Source organism: Pantherophis guttatus, chromosome 3, assembly GCF_059756535.1.
Source record: "Pantherophis guttatus breed Tessera chromosome 3, ASM5975653v1, whole genome shotgun sequence".
In the NCBI taxonomy this organism is placed as follows: domain Eukaryota; kingdom Metazoa; phylum Chordata; class Lepidosauria; order Squamata; family Colubridae; genus Pantherophis; species Pantherophis guttatus.
Genome location: NC_142065.1, coordinates 150,192,737 through 150,211,703, shown reverse-complemented (window position 1 = coordinate 150,211,703; position 18,967 = coordinate 150,192,737). Strand labels below are relative to the sequence as shown.

Sequence of the window (18,967 nt, the reverse complement as noted above, 5' to 3'; positions counted from 1 at the left end):
TGCCTTGAAAGGGGTCCTCCCTCGCCCCGATTGAGGAGGGAGCGGGTCACTTGGAACAAGGCTGCTGGCCGGTTTTCTGCAGACACAATGAGAGCAGCGAAATAGTCACATTTCGCCGCTGCCAATGCCACAAGATAAGACCTAATGTAGGTTCTTAACTGTGCTCGGTCAGATTCGGAACGGGTCGATCTCTAACAGCCCTCTAGGCGTCTCTTCCGACGCTTCATCTCCTGCAGCTCCATGGAAAACCATGGAGCTACCCGGGATCCCTGTCGGCGGAGAGGCCGCAAAGGGGCGATTCGATCCAGTGCCCCGGTGGCAGCCCGTTCCCAGGCGTCTACCAGGGCCTCTGGTGAATCGCGGGATAGGTCAGTGGGAAATGTTCCAAGCTCTGTCAGGAACCTATCAGGGTCCATCAGGCGCCTGGGGCAGAATCAACGAATCGGTTTCACCTCCCAGCAGTGGGGGTTGACGGATGGGAAGTCTAGCCTAAGGAGGGAATGGTCGGTCCATGACAGGGGTTGGATGGAAAGTTCACCCCTACCCCAAGCATTTATCCACTGCCCAGAGACAAAAATCAGGTCGAGTGTATGTCCACCGCTGTGAGTTGGCCCTGTACAACTTGAGACAGGTCCATGGCCGCCATGGAGGCCATGAACTCCCGAACTAACTCGGATGTCTCACCGGCTGACGGGAGATTAAAATCTCCCACAACCATAAGGTTGGGGAGCTCAACCGTCAGTTCGGCTAAGACCTCGAGCAGTGCGGGCAGGACTGAAGACACGCAGCTGGGAGACAGGTACGTAATCAACAGAGTCAACTGCACTCCTAAACTTATTTTATCTTCGGACTTCTGTGAAACTAGGATAGATTGATATTTTAGTATGGCTAGAACTCAATAAGGATTTCACCAATTCCTGGTGAAATATACATGATGTCATGGTTGACTTGCTACACCGCCCTGCTTGCAACCAGACAACAGTAATGGGAGAGGGGAGGGAAGGCATTGGAAGGGAAGGGAGGTTTGGAAGGGAACTCTGGAAAGCAAGTGTGCCCCCTGGAAGCATGAGACAGACCTAAACCCCAAGGTCATTGACTGGGAAATGAAAACGTCAGAACTGGCTTCTCTACTTCTGTACCCATATGGCTTTTCAGCGAAGTTATATTATTGAAGAAAAAAATGTCCCAGGAGATTCTTTTCCTGTTTAATGCAATGGGACGGTTGACACATAGAATCTCATCTCTTGTGGTAATATGTGTTGTGGCCCGGCAGCTGGCAGCTTTGCTGGCAGCAGACTCGGACAATGAGAAGGTTGGGGAGGAACTTGGGCCAGTCCTGGAGTACAATAAAGTCATTGGGACTAGCTCCAATTTTTGTGCCTCATTATAGAAATTTTAAACACATGTTCAAACTTGGAAAGTCCATTGCTAAAATGGGGAGCTTTCTGGAAAAAATCTTCCATAAATGCGGCCAGGTTTATAGCACAGTAATCAAATACATATTTATTTTGTTCTTATCCTGAAGTTGCCTGAGAGAAATTTCAGTTATGCCAAGAGCCACTAGTACAATTAATGAAAGACCCCCAATCTCATCTCCTATCTATCTAACTGTAAATTAAATCATTTTATATTAAATATGCATTTTCCCACCTGATGGTCTCTAAAAATGAGAGCTTTCAGAATTTTCTAACATAAATAGCTTTGTCCTGAATTTAATCTATACACAGGATTGGACTGGATTGAAAAGAGAAGTATAAATTTAATAAATAGAATGCATTCCTGCATAAAAAATTGTTAGCTTCCAATTTCATATATATTGATCCTAGAATGAAAAAAAAATCATATAAAGAATACCTGTTTTAAAATGTATTGCTAACTGAGACTATATTTTGCCCAAAGAAAAGAAAACAGCAGCAGTAAAGTTTTCTCATAGTAGTACATAATTTCAGGGGCAATAAAGTTATCCTGAATAGTTTATTAGTTAAATCACTTATTCCACATATAATTATTCTGACATTTAATAGCTCAATAAATTTTATGCCATGATAGAAAACCTGATAGTTTTAATTCCCATTATTTTCTTGGGTCTTTACTGATTAAGATTTATTTATTTATTTTATTTATTTATTGCGATTTATATGCCGCCTTTCTCCCTGGGGACTCAAGGCGGCTTACAAAATGTCAAATTCCAATACAAGATCATATTTAGTTTCCACTAAAATTATTCAAATAGGAAATTTCAAGAAGGCAATCCTAGAATCAATCTACCCATCCATCCATCCACATTTATTTATAAAGACAAAAACATTTATTTAGAAAGAAAAACCACTAATAAGATGCAATTTAGCAAAAAACAAAATTTAGAAGTATTGATGGCATTTTAAAAATACAATTATTATGTTTTACAGTTAAAAGTTAGTCCCAAAATATAATTGCCTGGACTAAAAAGCAGTAATAATCACACACACACACAGACACACAACTGGCTCACCAATCTCAGGCCTGGCAATGACAACTACTTCAGAGTATTTTATTATTTTATTATTTTATTTAGTGTAATCTAAGGTATCTATTTATTTGTAAATTAATTTCTTTATAAAACATCATTTGCCACTAATTTGTGACAGTTTATATGTAAAGAGACTTTGGAATTGGTATTACAAAGAAGTAATTACACATGTAGCATAATAAAAAAAGATCAAATGTTGTGGTAAACTATGCTGAAACGATATTTCATAGTTTGTATTACTCAGTAAATCTTATTCAATATATTTCTCCTGAGTATTTTATATTTATAAAATTGATAAAAATAGTGCAACCACTCGTCACCTTTATTTTAAGAAGAAATTATTCAAGTCTAATCTTTCTTAAGAGGTTAATTATATGGATCATAATCAATGGCAATTTTGCTTGTCATTGACAATTAAAAGTCACAAAAGAAGAGGAAATAATTATATAAGTATGAACAACTAAAAGGATTTTGCTGTGGGATTATTTTGGCATTGAACTGAAAAAACCCAGGCATTTTTCTCTTCTTTGGTAATAATAAAGTTACTATCAATTTATTGTTTCATCATAAAAGTGATAACTCCTTTTATGTTGCCAAATTTAACAATTAATCAATTGCTTATGTAAAACAAGCATTCTCCTCCACATTTCCATAGAAGAAATGTGCCTATGGATATATGTGCTTGGTTTAAATTTTGGCGCAGCTTGTACACAAAATTTTCCAGTCTGCAAAATGACTATTCTTTTTATTTCATTAGAATTTATTTCCAGGTATGTATTTGTGGTATTTGGTATCTTCTAGCTACAATTGCTGATACTATTTTCTACTTAGGAAAGTTTTCTCTTTAAGAAATTCTTATAGTGCTTAACATTGGTCAAATTTGGTCACTGATTTATAGTTACTGTTATTCTGGAAATTTCGAAAAAATCTCACCTTGTAATTGCTTGGTGAGAGTAAACCCAATTAACCTGTCTAAAAAAAATTAGGTTTATGATTGTGTTGGTAGTCTTTTATTATTTTATTAAGAAAAAATGCCTTATTTCTCTAGTTGTTTCCCTAATATAAAAATATTGGAAGTAAAACTTTAAAAATTAAACTTTTGTAAAAGTTTTTGCTTCCATTATTTTTATATTAAGGAAACAGTTAAGATTTTGTCTACTGTTCTTTTGACATTTTGTTATCAGCACAATCTTTTCACAACCGTTGCTTATAAAACATTTTTAGTTGGACGGAGATTTATTAACAACAGATGACAATGGAAACATCCATTAAATACAGCAACAAGAAATTTTTAAAATCCTGTTTATCGATACAAAGGAAGTAAACCACGACATAATTCAAGAATTTCTAGCTCTGAAGGAACATGATAAATAAAGATAATTGAATTATTTTATCCCCTCTCACTTAGCATTAATGTCTGTTGTTATACCACTAATCTTCTAACTTAAAACTTGCATTTGATATAGGTAGTAGGCAGGGATGAAATGCTACTGGTTTGGACCTGTTCAGCTGAACCAGTAGTGATGGCGGCGGGTGGTTCAGAGAACCAGTAGCGACGGCAACGCAAGGCTCCACCCACCCGCCCAGTCGTCGTTTTAACCAGGAAGTAACCTGTTTTTTACCCTCTGTGCATGCGCAGAAGGGTTTGCGCATGCGCAGAGGGTCCACACGCACAGGGTGCGTGCACTTCCAAACCGTTAGGGAAGGTAAGTAGTTTTCACCCCTGGTAGTATGTATTTTAAAAGCTATCTTTTTAGGATCATAATATCCTGGAGACATATAAACATTCAGTTCTGAGTGGATATATTCTGTGCAAAATATGAATGCCCATAACACAGGCAAGGTTTCTCTCTATATTTTGATACCCATACATTTTTCAGGCACCCCTATGTAATTCTTTGATTATATTCTTCAGTGCAACAAATAAATAAAATGGTACACTCTCTGAAAAAAATCATTATTTCAGATGGAAATAACATGTTATTTCTTATGGCAAGCTAATACAAGATCATTGAAAATAATGTTTCATTATATCCATAAACGGTAAAATCCGAGTGCTACTGTAAGGCATGTAAATACTGAACCTAGATGAAGAAACGGAGAAAAAAATATACATAAGGATTTCTGGGTATAAAAATAAGTTTAAATATGTTTGTTTTAGTCCTTTTAAAAATACAATTCTATCAACATAAAAATGTTCTAACACATCACTAGAATCTTGCATGCAACTGTATATTATTAGACAACATGGAAACTAATGTTTTGCTAGGCTGTGTAGATCATAGCCTATTATGATCTGTATTTCAGAGAATGACGAAAATTGAAAAAAGGACTAATAATCAAATAAAGGGAAGAAATACAAAGTAGTAAGCAGAACTAGAGTAAAAATATTGTTTAAATTATCCTTTCAAGTTATTTATCACAATTTTAAAAACAGTTTATGGTACTCAAATTTTATACACTAAGTTACATATATTAAAATAAATTTATGCTAATCTGACCTGTTTTATAGATCCTATCTTTTTTAGCAATTAAGCATCAAAAGTGAAAGCTATACTGTGTAACTAGTAGGAAAAATGTATTTGCGGCATCAAACACATAGCCAATGTAGGCAAGAGATTATGCCAACAAAATATACCAATAGAGGTAATAACAAAGGGTTATATGTTCTAAACTGGGAGTCGGCAACGTGCAGCTCCGGAGACGCATGCGGCTCTTTGGGCCCCCTGTTATGGCTCCCTGCCACTCTGTCATGTCAGTTGCATGGTCAGAGCCTTAGTGTGGGAGCGAAGCAGCCCTGCACTTGCCTTTGCGTGGCAACAGCATTCCGCCTTTGTCACGGTAAATTTGCTGTTGCTGCCAGCAAAGAGGGCTGGGAGAGAACAATGGGGGCATATGTTGCGGCGTGGGGGCCATCCCCCAAGCCTGGCCTTCCTCCTCCTTGGTCAGCAGGCCAAGAAAAAGAAGGGGGTGGCGTGGGGAAGCACTCCCCTCCCCCAAGCGCCGAGCTCAACAGCCCAAGGGGGGAGATGGCCCGGCAGAAGCGCCCCCATTGGTGAGTTGGACGGCAGAGAGGCGTGGCCCGGCTCTCCTTTGAAACACATTGCCCATCTTCCCCAATCTCTGATCTTTCGCCCAAGCCCAAGCTATATTTCTGCTTGCTTTCTTTTTCTGTGCCTTTGCTGGGCAGCAATGGCTGGGGCCGTTGGGTGGGGGCAGCAGAGGCATCAGGGCTCCCCCCCCCTCAGCAAGCCAGGCCAGGAGGAGCATGGAGAGTTGCGGGCAAATGCCGGAGGGTCAGAAGACGCGCTCTGATGTTGCCCCAACACGTGTTTCCAGTGTGCGCTCCTCTGTCCTGAAGTAGGATTGAGTGGGGGGGAAGGAGGAAAGGTAGGAGGGAAGGGGAAGCCCTGGCTGGCTTTCCTTTGGCGTGGGGCGTGGGGAAGACCCAACACCCTCTCCATGGCCTGCCTGCTGCTCTCGCAGCACAGCAAAAGCGCACTTCACAATGGGGGAGACAGGAGCCCCACCTCCTCCTGGAGCCCATTCTCTGCCCCACTCGCCCTGGCAGCTCTCTCCTCTCTCTCTCTCTGTGTCTTTGTGTGTGTGTGTATCTCTCGTTCCCCATCTCGTTCTGTCCCTTCTCACTCTCTCGGAAAGCCCTGCGTGCTCTCCTTGGGGCTTTTTATTACCCATTTTTCTTTCTTCCTTTTGGAAATCCGGGCTGACTGAGGAACGAACAAATCCGCAGTGGAGGCTTCCTCCTCCTCCCCTCCTTCTCCTCTCGCGACCCCCTGGCCAGCTGTGGCAGGGCTGAGAGGGTGCGCAGGAAGGAGGGAGATGAAAGAGGGAGAAAGAGAAAGAGAGAAGGAGGGAAAGAGAGAGGGAAATACCTATTTCCCATAGAAAACATGGGGAGCCACAAAACCTGGGTAGGCGTGGCTGGGTGGGGGGGTAATGTGACTGGGTGGGAGTGAGTGACATCGAGTTGGCCATGCACACCCAGGTTTTGTGGCTCCCAGTGGTTTGTTTTCTGCGGGAAACGGGCCCAAGTGGCTCTTTGAGTGTTTAAGGCTGCAGACCCCTGTTCTAAATGAATATACTAAACTAAACAGTCAAATTTTGGTATCAACTAGAAACTATCATTTTTGACATAAATATTAAACATAAGCATAAACTGAGCAGGCAAATAAGGAAATTGACCAAGCATACATGTAGACAAAGGATTAACTTACCAGCTAAATATTTGATATTGTCAAGTTTGTGTGATTCAAGCATTGTTTTCAGACCTGCAACTTCAGTATCTATTTTTCTATAAGTCTGTGTTAAAGCTCGATCTTGCTGGGCATGCTTAAAGTAGAGAAAACACTTTAAAACAAATCTGTTAACATTAATATAGTTTTAAGCATTTTATTAAAACATTAGGCAAACATATCCCAAAAATAATACTGTACATTTTTATATAACAGATTCTCTTTTTATATATATATATATACGGTAGGGAAGGAAAAATCTGCTTTTGTTCTTAAATAATACAGCATATGTGTTTATTACTACATAGTGCTAATTGCTTGTGAACAGTATTACAATCACGTTGAAATGCTACATTCTTTTTTCCCAGTCTGACAATTAAGAATTCACTTCTAATAAAACTTACTTATAATCTTTATAGTCAAAGATTATTTCTACACTAGTCAGGCTGTTTAGATAGCAACTCTATTATAGCACAGCTTCATCTTGTGTATCTGTTGCACTCATTTCTGGGTCATTAAGCCCTACTTAATGTCAACCATGCTCTGGACACTTTCAGATTGGACTACTGCAATGCGTTCTACATGGGGCTGACCTTGAAGACTTTCTGGAAACTAGACCTAGTACAAAATGCAGCAGCATAGGCAGTTATGTGCACTTCTAGAGCAGCACATATTATACTTCTCTTCCGTGAGCTGTATTGGCTGCCAATTTGCTTGCAGATCCAATTCAAGATCTGGTTTTAACTTTTAACACCCTTCATAGCATAGAATGAAGGGTGTTAAGGCTCGGGACAGGGGTTGCTCCTCTGTTCTGGTCCTGTTAGACCTCTCAGCGGCTTTTGATACCATCGACCATGGTATCATGCTGCACCGGCTGGAAGAGTTGGAGGTGGGAGGCACCGTGTTGCGGTGGTTCTCCTCCTTTCTCTCCGACCGATCGCAGTTTCTGTTGGCAGGGGGGCAGAGGTCGACTTCGAGGCCTCTCATCTGTGGAGTGCCGCAGGGATCGGTCCTCTCGCCCCTTCTGTTCAACATTTATGTGAAGCCGCTGGGCGAGATCATCCGTGGCTTCGGGGTGAGATACCACCAGTACGCTGATGACACTCAGCTGTACATCTCCACCCCAGGCCACCCCAACAATGCCCTTGAAGTGATGTCCCAGTGCCTGGAGGCTGTGCGGATCTGGATGGAGAGGAACAGGCTCAAGCTCAACCCTTCCAAGACTGAGTGGCTGTGGCTCCCGGCATCCTGATATAGTCAGTTGACTCCATCACTGACTATTGGGGGCGAGTCTTTGGCCCCCACAGAGAGGGCTCGCAATCTGGGAGTCCTCCTGGATATGCAGCTGTCCTTGGAGGAACATCTGATGGCTGTAACCAGGGGGACCTTTTGTCAGGTTCGCCTGATTCGCCAGTTGCGGCCCTTTCTTGATCGGGATTCCCTGTGCAGTCACTCATGCCCTCGTCACCTCTCGCCTTGACTACTGCAACGCTCTCTACATGGGGGTCCCCTTGAAGAGCACCCGGAGGCTCCAACTGGTCCAGAACGCAGCAGCGCGGGTAGTGACGGGAGCAGCATGGCGCTCCCATGTAACACGGCTCCTGCGTGAGCTGCACTGGCTCCCGGTGGTCTTCCGGGTGCGCTTCAAGGTGTTGGTCATCACCTTTAAAGCGCTCCATGGCATAGGGCCTAGCTATCTTCGAGACCGCCTGCTGCTACCGACGACCTCCCATCGACCCGTGCGCTCCCACAGAGAGGGCCTCCTCGGGGTGCCATCAGCCAAACAGTGTAGGCTGGTGACCCCCAGGGGGAGGGCCTTCTCTGTGGGGGCACCTACCCTCTGGAATCAGTTGCCCCCAGAGATAAGGAGAATCCAAGACCTTAGTGCCTTCCGCCGTGCCCTTAAAACCCATTTTTTCCAGCAAGCTGGGCTGGCTTAAGAAGAAATTTTTAAATGTTTTAATTGGTAGTGATTTTTAATTTTTGGGCCAAATTTATAGATATTTTAATTATTTTTTAATATTTGTATTGCATGTTTTTAATTCTGGCTGTACACGGCCCTGAGTCCTCAGGGAAAAGGGCGGTATAGAAATTGGAAATAAAATAAAATAAAATAAAATAAAAAGAATAGATTATCTGAGGGACTGCCTCTCCCAGATATATTAACCCTCCATCTAGATTGGGCAGAGCAGGCATGTTGTGGGTCCCATCAGCTAGGGGCCTTCAACTGATGAGTTCCAGGATAGGCGTCTTCTCTGCAACAGTACCTACCTTATGGAACATTCTTTCCCCCAACATTAGATTACCATAGCTCCATCCCTTTTGATATTATGAAAAGCCCACAAATCTTACTTATGCTGTCAGACATGAGGCTCTCAAGACAACTGCTCAGATGGCTCTATTGTTGAGATGGCCATTTTTATTTTTCCCCCTTCTGTGGTTTGTATCTTTTGCTTTTATATTTATTATTAAAAAAGATGTTTGTAGTGTATATTTTTGTTTTTATTTATGGTTCTTATCCAGTGGTGAAATCTGAACCGGTTTATTACTGGATCGCTCGTTGCGCATGCATGCCGCGTGCCAAATGAGAGCTGTGCACACGCATGTGCAGCACGCACCAAATGTGAAGTGCATGCACGCACAGTGCACACCAAAAGGAGGCATGGGGTAAGTAGAACAGCGTGCCGGGGGGGGGGGGATCAGCTGTGGTGCGCAACTTTCAGAGCCTTTTTTTTTTTACTTTTAAAAGCATATTTTTACAACCTATTCAAGGAATAGGTTGTAAAAAATGCTTTTAAAAGTAAAAAAAAAAAAAGGCTCTGACGATCGCACGGCACAGCTGTGATTGTCGCAGCCTTTTTTCTTCTTTTTTTCTTTTTTTTCCTTTTTAAAAGCATTTTTAACTACCGGTTCCAGATTGTTCAGCTGATCATCGGAACTTTTTTTAATATATTTTTTGCTACCAGTTCAGTGAACCAGTAGCCTTTTTTACTACCGGTTCAGGCGAACTGGACCGACACGGTGGGATTTCACCTCTGTTCTTATCTGATTATAGTTTGCTGCTCAAAGTTGTCTTCTGTGGGAGGGGTGAGCTATATTCATTTGATTAATTAAATAATGATGTCTAAGTAAGTTTGGAAACAGATATGAAAAGGACTTTTACTGTGATTAATAATTATATTTGTAATTCTTACCAATTCCACTATTTCTGTTCTCATTTTCAATACTTTTCTATCATTCAGTGAATACTGAAAAAGAAGAGAGTAGTTAATTATCTTCTGCTTCTAAAAAAAAAAGATCACCTTCCATTTGTCATTAATCATCTTAAAATATCACTGCAGCTAGAGTTTCTGCCCCTTCCACATTCTATTCTACCTTCTTTACTAGCAGTTATATGAATGAAATGCTATCTAAATACCATCAGATAAAGTTCCAAATGAAATACTTTCAAATCTACATTGGCCCAGGAAAACCATAAATATCTTCCAAAATTTATTTTTAGCTATGGTTCTTGAACTCATTAAGCACTCAGGAGAATCTAAACTGTGCAGCCAGTGAGCCTAAAATAATTTATTTCAAGTTCTGTAAAAAAAAAAAAAGGGTTATCTAAAACTAATGTTTAATCCATTAGTTTAATTCATTTTAATTCATTTAATCTAATGGATTAAAACATTAGACAGGTGTCATCCTCACAATACTATTAGATCAAATAGTAACATAATAATTATGAGAACCAGTTTAACAGTTAACACAGAATTACATGACACAGTATGACAATATTTCTGAGTAATCTTTATATAAAAGAAAAACATACATACCAATTCTTTTACTCTGCTTTTTTCTAGATTGAAATCTAACTTGCTATCTGTTCGCACTTTGGAAGTTTCATCCTAGAAAAAAAAATTGCATAGTACTAAACTGAATGCCTGTATTCAGATTCCTTAATCAAAAAAAGCAATACTATATTTAATGAAATTTTCCATGGTCAACAGCCCTAAATTATTCCAGAAATATGTAATTTCTTTTATTCTACCAAACTATCCTCCTGCTAAATTGTTCCAGGTTTTTTAGAGACCCAAAGCAGAAGGAGAAAACTAAATAAAAGCATGAAAATGTGTATTTTACTCAAATGAATACTGCTCTCTATATTACTTGGTATCCGGTCAAGAAACCTCAATATAATTTATAAAAGATGCCTTAAGTTAGCTGAATTCTGAATGTCTGCCCCACACCGTTTCTGTTGCTATGATACATCTATTGAACTCTATCACAGAAACACCCATCAATGATTTACTTTTTCAACAGCAATATGTTTCACCACATAATCCAGTGCAAGAAATGCTTCTAATTTAGAATGTAGGGAAAGACATTATTAGACATATTCAAAAGCAGTACAGGTAGTCCTCAACTTGCAACAATAATTGAGCCCAAAATTTCTGTTGCTAAGCACAGAAATTGCTGTTAGACAGGTGAGTTTTGCTCCATTTTATGACTTTCTTGCCGCAATTCTTAAATGAATCACTGCAATTGTTAAGTGATCACTGTGGTTGTTGAGTGAATCTGGGTTCCCCATTGACTTTGCTTGTCAGAGGGGCACAAAAGGTGATCACTTGACCCTGGGACACTCTTAACCATCATGAATCAGCTGCCAAACTTCTGAAATTTGATCATGTGACCATGGTGATGCAGCAATGGGTTGTAAGTGTGAAAAATGGTCTGTAGTCATTTTTTCAGTAATTTCAAATGGTTGCTAACAAACTGCTATAAGTTGAGGACTACCTTTATTTGAGAGTATACAAGCAGTCCTCTATCAACTACCTATAAGAAAATTTCTTTATTTTTTTGCTGAAGATATTTTAGCTATGGTAATTTTACTAGAATATTTTTATTACCAAGATTCTTTTGGCACTGATTTCTATGGATTAGTTTATTATAGATGAAAAGCAAATTAAGTGGTTTCACTTTATGTAGACAACTTATTTTGATAACAGAAGTCCCAGCCTTCTTCTTAAATTTGGGGCTTGGTAAATTTTCCCCACAGTTTCTAGGTGCTGCCAGGGCACAGATCAAAAAATACAAGATAGAGCCTTACATCAGTATTTCTAAAGTTCCATGTACAGATTGTTAATATAAATGCATGTGATATGTATATCGTGCATTACTACTTTGTCATCATATAATTTCATTATCATTCTGAATTACAAGCGTAAAAGCAACAAACCCTTTCTAGACTAATGCAGAATGTTTGTATTCAGCAGTGTTTAAACTATCTCTATTTATAGAAATTCATACATAATCCTTCCTGATGGGTTAAGCAGATATGCTGGATTTTGACAATGCTGCTGATGTGTTGGTTCTCATCAAGTGCTTGTAATTTTACAATATAATCCTATACATATTCATTCAGAAGTAAGGGTAGTAGAGCCCAATGGCATTTGCTCCCATATAAGTGGATACAGGGTGAAATTATAAAATAACTTCTTACAGAAAGTAGATATTCATTTTATATTCTGAAGTTGCATTTTGAAAATAATGTAACTTACCGTTACTTGCTTTTTTAGCTGCTGAAGTTCAAGTTTTATTTTCTTTGCATAAAAAAAAGAATAAGCTTAGTTAAAATGCCAGCCAAAAAAATAGTGAAGCATGTAGCAAATACATATTTTAGGTTACAATCAACTCTGTTTGATAGTAAGGAGGTAGAAAAGAAGAAGGGAACTTGGAATTCTCATTTAACTACATTTACTATATATGAGTATATATGGATATATTCAAAAAGCATCTACTGTATATGCCTGTACAAAGCTGAACTGAATGTAGCAAGCATATTGATCTTATTAAAGCACTCACAAATACGAACATGGAGGTGAAAAGGGGAAGTCAAAAATCAAGATTTCCAGTCTCAGAGAAACTATATTGTTTTATATTTTTGTTGGTTTTTGTTGGACTCCAAATCACCATGAAATGAAATAGGCATGAGCATAGCACATTCTTTTATCTACTGCTCTCAATGTGGTTAAATACAAAACCCCTTTCAATAGTTTGGTGTCAGTAATTTCATTTAGAACAAGGTTTCTACCTTAAAACTGAAAACAGAAGCCTTTCCTTAATTTCAGATGGTAGCTGATATTAAATGGATTCAACATATTTTTGAGCTACTACTAAAATTTCATCCATATATGTTCAAAAAATAGCCATTACATTTAAAAAAAAATTACCTCATTTTCTGCTCGGAGTGCTGAAAATTCACTCTTTTCCAAAATAATCATATCCTTTTTTACAACACCAATGTGAGACATTATCTGCTGAACAGCAATTTCCTTTGGAGAAAAAAGGAAAAAGGGTTTCTTCAGGCCATCAGTACAGCCAGTGTTGAGATATCATCCTCAATGTTCATTCTAGCTATAATGTTTATGCAATATTATGTAGAACTGATGGGGACTTTATTTAGTTGAATGTAGGAAGGAATATAGAAATAATAATTTAAGCAGTTTTGGCACCTGCTGAGGTGCTCACATGACCTCTCTGTTACTACTTAAAATAGTTCTGTCTTTTCCTGGGAATGGCAGGTGCTTTCTGCAGTTGTAGTGTGATCCCCAAAAATGTTTATTTGATTTGAAGAGTTGTAAGACAGATGCCATATGCATGGCCCCACACTCACCTTGGACTCATGAAGAAGTACTAACTTTGAAGGTAAATATAAGAATCCATGCAAAATAAGGCAATATCAGCAAAAAGGAATGCTTTTGCATGGTTTATGAATAGATGGAGATCAGAGTATTCTATTGTTTAGCACAGACATATATTATATATTTACTTTGCAACACATTTTATGTTAGTAGCACTATCAAAATCAGTTATTATAATTAAATGTCTATAATTTAGATGGTTTTAATCTGAGTCCACCCTAGTAAATATAATTATATATTAAATACATTCTCAACCTGTTGCATTTTGGTGACCATGTCTTTGTGTATCATATCCATATTGTTTTTCATAATGTTCATTATAGCAGACACAATGATCTCAGACTGCTGAGTGGTGAATCCTAAAACAATATAAAACATTATTATTTGCTATATACACATTGATTCAACAAGCATAATCATAAAAACAAGAGCTTTCAATAATAATTTGGTGAGCAGAAAAAAATTCATCCCTTCCCATATAATTATCATTAGAGAACAGGTGTAACCCTAAATAACGAGGCAGAATTTTTCAATTTTTTAGGGCCTCTGAAGATTTAATATGCTCCACAAATCTACATCTCTTGCAGTGCACTCTTACACGTTTTATATTTTACCTTCCCTCTATGCCCTGCCTTCCCTTAGCCACTACCAAATTATGGCCTTTGCATCTGTTCTTATTGTAATGTTTTCAGGTGTTCCCAGATGGCATGTTGTGGTTTGGATATGGAACGTCTAAAACTAATTGATATATATGTAGAATATTTGGGGGGAAAAAGCCCAATACATAAGTTTTACATTATTACAAGAGGCAACCATTGAAAAGATAGCATCTTAAATAAAATTGATCAACAATGAAATACTTGTATGACTTATGCATATCAATGTTTAACAGCATTAATTTCAAAGTACAGAAATGGACAGGAAATGAAATCTAGTTCTAATTTGTAACTAGTATGCAATTGTGTAAAATCATTAATACTACCTTTCCCCCAAAACTTATGCTTACTATTACAGTAACATAAATACACAACTACCGTATTTTTCAGACTATAAGACGCACCGGAGTATAAGACACACCTTAGTTTTTGGGGAAGAAAATAAGAAAAAAGGTGATTGCAGGTGGATTGGCCTTCCGAAATACCCCCAATCAACTGTTCCCAGAGGTGAACTTTAGCAACAGGTTCATTGGTTGTGAGCTCTGTGCCTTGCTTTTTCAGCCTCTGAAACCTCAGTTTCAGAGGCTGGGCGGGGCTACATTCGGTGTATAAGACGTACCCAAATTTTCACCCTCTTTTAGGGGCGAAAAAGGTGCATCTTATACTCAGAAAAATATGGTACATACAAATGCCAGCTAACTTATTCCAGAAAAATGCATGCAAAATAGTATTTATGTAGGTGGTTATTTCTAAAGAGATAAAGTGATAACAAAACTATTATTATTATTCAAATTGTAGAGCAATATATTCATTACCATTTTCTTCCAAGAGGCACACAAAGGCATGGGTATCAAAATAAAGTGTTCTACTTCCCAATGGTGAACATCTACTTTTGTTGTTTTCAAACTGCAGAGCTGATGTAAAAAAAATCAAACTTTAATATAAACAAGTTACCATTTTCTCTTTTACAGTAAAACAGGGTATTTCAACTTTAAATAGCTGGGATATGTTCTCTGTAACTACAGCTTCCACCAATTAAAACATTTATGGCTATTTTTAACCAAAACGTGGAGTGGAATTTTTATAATTCCCATTCCTTCTTCCTTAAACAGTTAACTGCAAACATGCAATGCTGGAGAGTAAGTATAAAGATGTTTATGATTATACACACAGACACATTCACACACAATCATTTAATGAAAAGTGTTTTAACATCAACTTCAGCCCATTAAACTTTTTGAACAGTTTAACCCATTTCACATGGATTAAAATGAAGTAGATTCCTAAATGTACTTTGTACATTCCTAAATGTACTTTGTTTTAATCCATGTGATCTGAAAGGATTTAGCTTTGGTTAGATACTGTTTTCCACAGGCAGCTTCTTAAGGATGGGGGGAAGGTGACCTTTCAACAGAGCTCACTGCAGTTGTCTTTCTTCAAACTGCAAGTCATTATACTAATTATACAGCGTTGGTCTCTGGTCTACTTTACTATCTACCAAGATTATCTTGTATTGTGACTCTGGCTAGACTTGGTCTGATGTGCCTGTCTTCTGCCTTCCCTCTCCTTCCTTCTATGGCCCAGGGATTCCATCTAAATTCTCACGGACAATTTATGATTTCTAAAATAAACTACCTATTCTTATGGAAGTTGAAACATTAACAGTTCATTCTACTTCTTTTGCTATTGCTTTATTATTCATTTGATCTTTTTAAAAATTTTAAATTGTATTTTTTAATTAATGCACATTTTAAATTAATCATTTAAGCCACTTAAAAATTGCACTGTTGCAATTTTAATTATTTTAAGCCACTGCTTTGAGGTTTAATACGAAACAGAATACAAATCTTTTAATCAAATTATAGTGTAAATTGTTGTGGGATGCAATCCATTTAATCAAATCCTTAAATAATTAACCTGAATAATAGACTAATAGTGTAATTTAGACATCTACTAAATCTGGTCAGCTTGGCTCACCTAGTATGACATAGGTAGATGTTCTATGCAGGCAGCCTTTCCGAACACCCAGAGTCAGTAAGATATTTTTTTGTCCAAGTCCTTTTACCATCTAAATATATATTCTAAAGAAAATTCTGCTAGCAGAGGGAATTTGTTTCCTTTATAATTTAAACTTTGAGGCCATGTGCATATATGGGAGGGGAAGCACACATTATAGAATTTGTGGTAGAGGAACTAAACCTTTGTTTTTTTTAAAAAGATATTTACTGCTTTTCATTTTTAAATCTTTTTTTTTTTAAAAAATCATGTGGTAATAATGATGGATGGCTGAAGAGCCTCCCAACAATTTGTGGTATTTTTGTTTGTACTTGCTCAAGTTTATTTTTTGTTCCACAATAGGTTCCCATACACTAAATCAAACAAAGCAAATGTAGAGCTTCTAGATTTGTGTGGATCAGACTATCATTAACTTTCCACTTTGTACTTTTGATTATGACATTACTTACTGCTTAAAATTACTCTGCCTATTATAATCTGCTACCAGTTCTGCAGAGTTGGATACTAATCAAGTCTAGTAGATGCTTATTTAACACAGCATACAATCGTCAAATCGTGATTGGTTATTTACACTGAAGTAGTCAATCTATAAAATTATACATCACATCAATATTACGGTAATATATTATAGAACATGTAGTTAATGTATTAAATTCCATAAATAATATATCATCCTTTGCCACTGCACCCAGATCTTTATCATTTATTACCTAAATCATGTGATCTATGCCATTTACAATCAAACTGTTATCTGTTAAAATGTTATTTAATTTTAGGTTCTATTTAATTGGGCCAAACTATGTTATAATAATAATTTTAATTAGCAATTTTATGATGTTTGTGTATCTATATTTTTCTTGACTGTACACCGCCTTGAGTCCTACGGGAGAAAGGCGGTATAGAAATATAATAAATAAATAAAAATAAATAAATAAATAAATAAACTGACACCCAAAGGTGCTTTTTTCAAGAGGCACCTGGAATTTCTGGTTTTTCTTTGAAGACGTTTCGTTTCTCATCCAAGAAGAGCTGAAGAAGCTTCTGGGATGAGAAGCGAAATGTCTTCAAAGAAAAACCAGAAATTCCAGGTGCCTCTTGAAAAAAAGCACCTTTGGGACAACCAGGGGTGAAATCCAACAGGTTCTGACAGGTTCTGGAAAACCGGTAGTGGAAATTTTGAGTAGTTCAGAGAACAGAGTGGGGTGGGAATGGGGATTTTGCAATATCCTTCCCCTGGAGTGGGGTGGGAATGGAGATTTTGCAGTATCCTTCCCCTGGAGTGGGGTGGGAATGGAGATTTTGCAGTATCCTTCCCCCAGGAGTGGGGTGGGAATGGGGATTTTGCAGTATCCTTCCCTTGGAGTGGGGAGGGAATGGGGATTTTGCAGTATCCTTCCCCTGCCACGCCCACCAAGCCACGCCCACAGAACCGGTAGTAAAAAATTTGGATTTAAACCAAATTAAACCATGAACTCTGATCACTAATTGCTTAAAAGCATTGTAAGCCGCCCTGAGTCTCCGGAGAAGGGCGGCATATAAATCAAACTAATAAAATAAAATTATAAAATATAAATTATAAATAATGGGAGCGAGTGGGAAGTGAAATCGAAAACCTGGGAAGCGTATCGGGTTAATTACTCGGGAGTAGAACAGCGTTAACTGTAGCTGCCTTTTGCTACTGCCCAAGTACACTTAGAGAAACCCTCCACAGAAACTACGTACAGGCGTCTGTCCAGCCCTCCAACCTGCCCTGCCCGCCTCACCTCGTCCTTCCACCGCTCGGCAGCGACTCCCGCTCAGGCTGAGGAAGCGGATCCCCAACGCAGGCGAAGGGAATCCTTCGGCACGCGACAAGGAGGGGGCGCGCGCCTCAGAGCACGGCCGCCCGCCCGGGCTGACTCCCGCCGCCGGCCGCGCGCGCGCTCCGAAAGCCCTCCTCGCGGGGCCGCTCGCCCGCTTCCGATCTCCTAGGCAACCGCCGGGGAAAGCGGAGCGCGCGACGCCGAGAAGGACGGCGGGTTCTCCCTGAACGAGGAGAAAGCCTTTTTGCCCGTTCCCCACAATGGCGGCAGCGGCCAAGCTTCTGACCATCCCTGCTTTTCGCTTTGCACGACGCCACGGAGCCGTTGCTTTTTGCTCCCTTCGCGGCCGGAGGTCGACGCGAAGGTGCCTCTCCCTAGATAAAGCGCTCAATTAAGCCAAGTTTGCTCAATTCCGGCATGTACGGGTCCCGGCTCGGTGCGCACGACGCATGCGCCTCCGCAAGAGGCGGGTGGTTTCGAATGACGTTTGGGAGATAACACCCGCCCGCCTGCATGTCACTAGTCGTTGTTTTTTCCTCCCTCCCTTCTCCGGCTGAGGAGCGTGCACACTTGGAAATAAAACGAACACACGCAGATATAGCACATGGGAAGAGCCCAAGCACTCTCAGAGAGGCGGATTCCGTATGCACACGCGCCTATAGTAATTACACGCTGGGGAGAATGTACACAAACGCGCAGATGTACGTGTGAGAGAATCCTGCAAAGGGAAAGATGCTTTTTTTTTTTCCAGGCGGCTTTCTTGTTTTTTCTTTTGAAGACGTTTCGCTTCTCATCCAAGAAGCTTCTTCAGCTCTGACAGGATAATAGGGGAATGGAAGGATTTATATTCCTTGCTGACAGCTGGTCATTTGCATCCTTTTTAGAAGGTTGTTGAAGCATTTGGAGGTTTATCTGTGTTCTCAAGGTCACCTGAGTAGTGCTCCTGGTTGTACCTTTGGGACAACCATGACCTGGATGACTGAGAATCTCTACAGACTTTTAGCTATACAATTTAGGACGAACACCCTTGGAATGGTGTGGGAGT

General features: G+C 39.3%; 1 protein-coding gene across 1 annotated transcript; it reads right to left on the bottom strand.

Moving 5' to 3' along the window:
* Positions 1 to 2,528: 2,528 nt before the first annotated feature.
* On the bottom strand, positions 2,529 to 18,492 carry MCUR1 (mitochondrial calcium uniporter regulator 1). Its single transcript, XM_034429222.3, has 9 exons — positions 17,884 to 18,492; positions 14,920 to 15,018; positions 13,704 to 13,807; positions 12,978 to 13,079; positions 12,306 to 12,347; positions 10,581 to 10,652; positions 9,957 to 10,010; positions 6,745 to 6,859; positions 2,529 to 4,593 (listed from the first exon to the last, which is right to left on the bottom strand). Exons 1-9 carry the CDS (start codon positions 18,209 to 18,211, stop codon positions 4,538 to 4,540), a joined length of 972 nt encoding a protein of 323 aa, XP_034285113.2. The 5' UTR covers positions 18,212 to 18,492; the 3' UTR covers positions 2,529 to 4,537.
* Between the last annotated feature and the right edge of the window lie 475 nt (positions 18,493 to 18,967).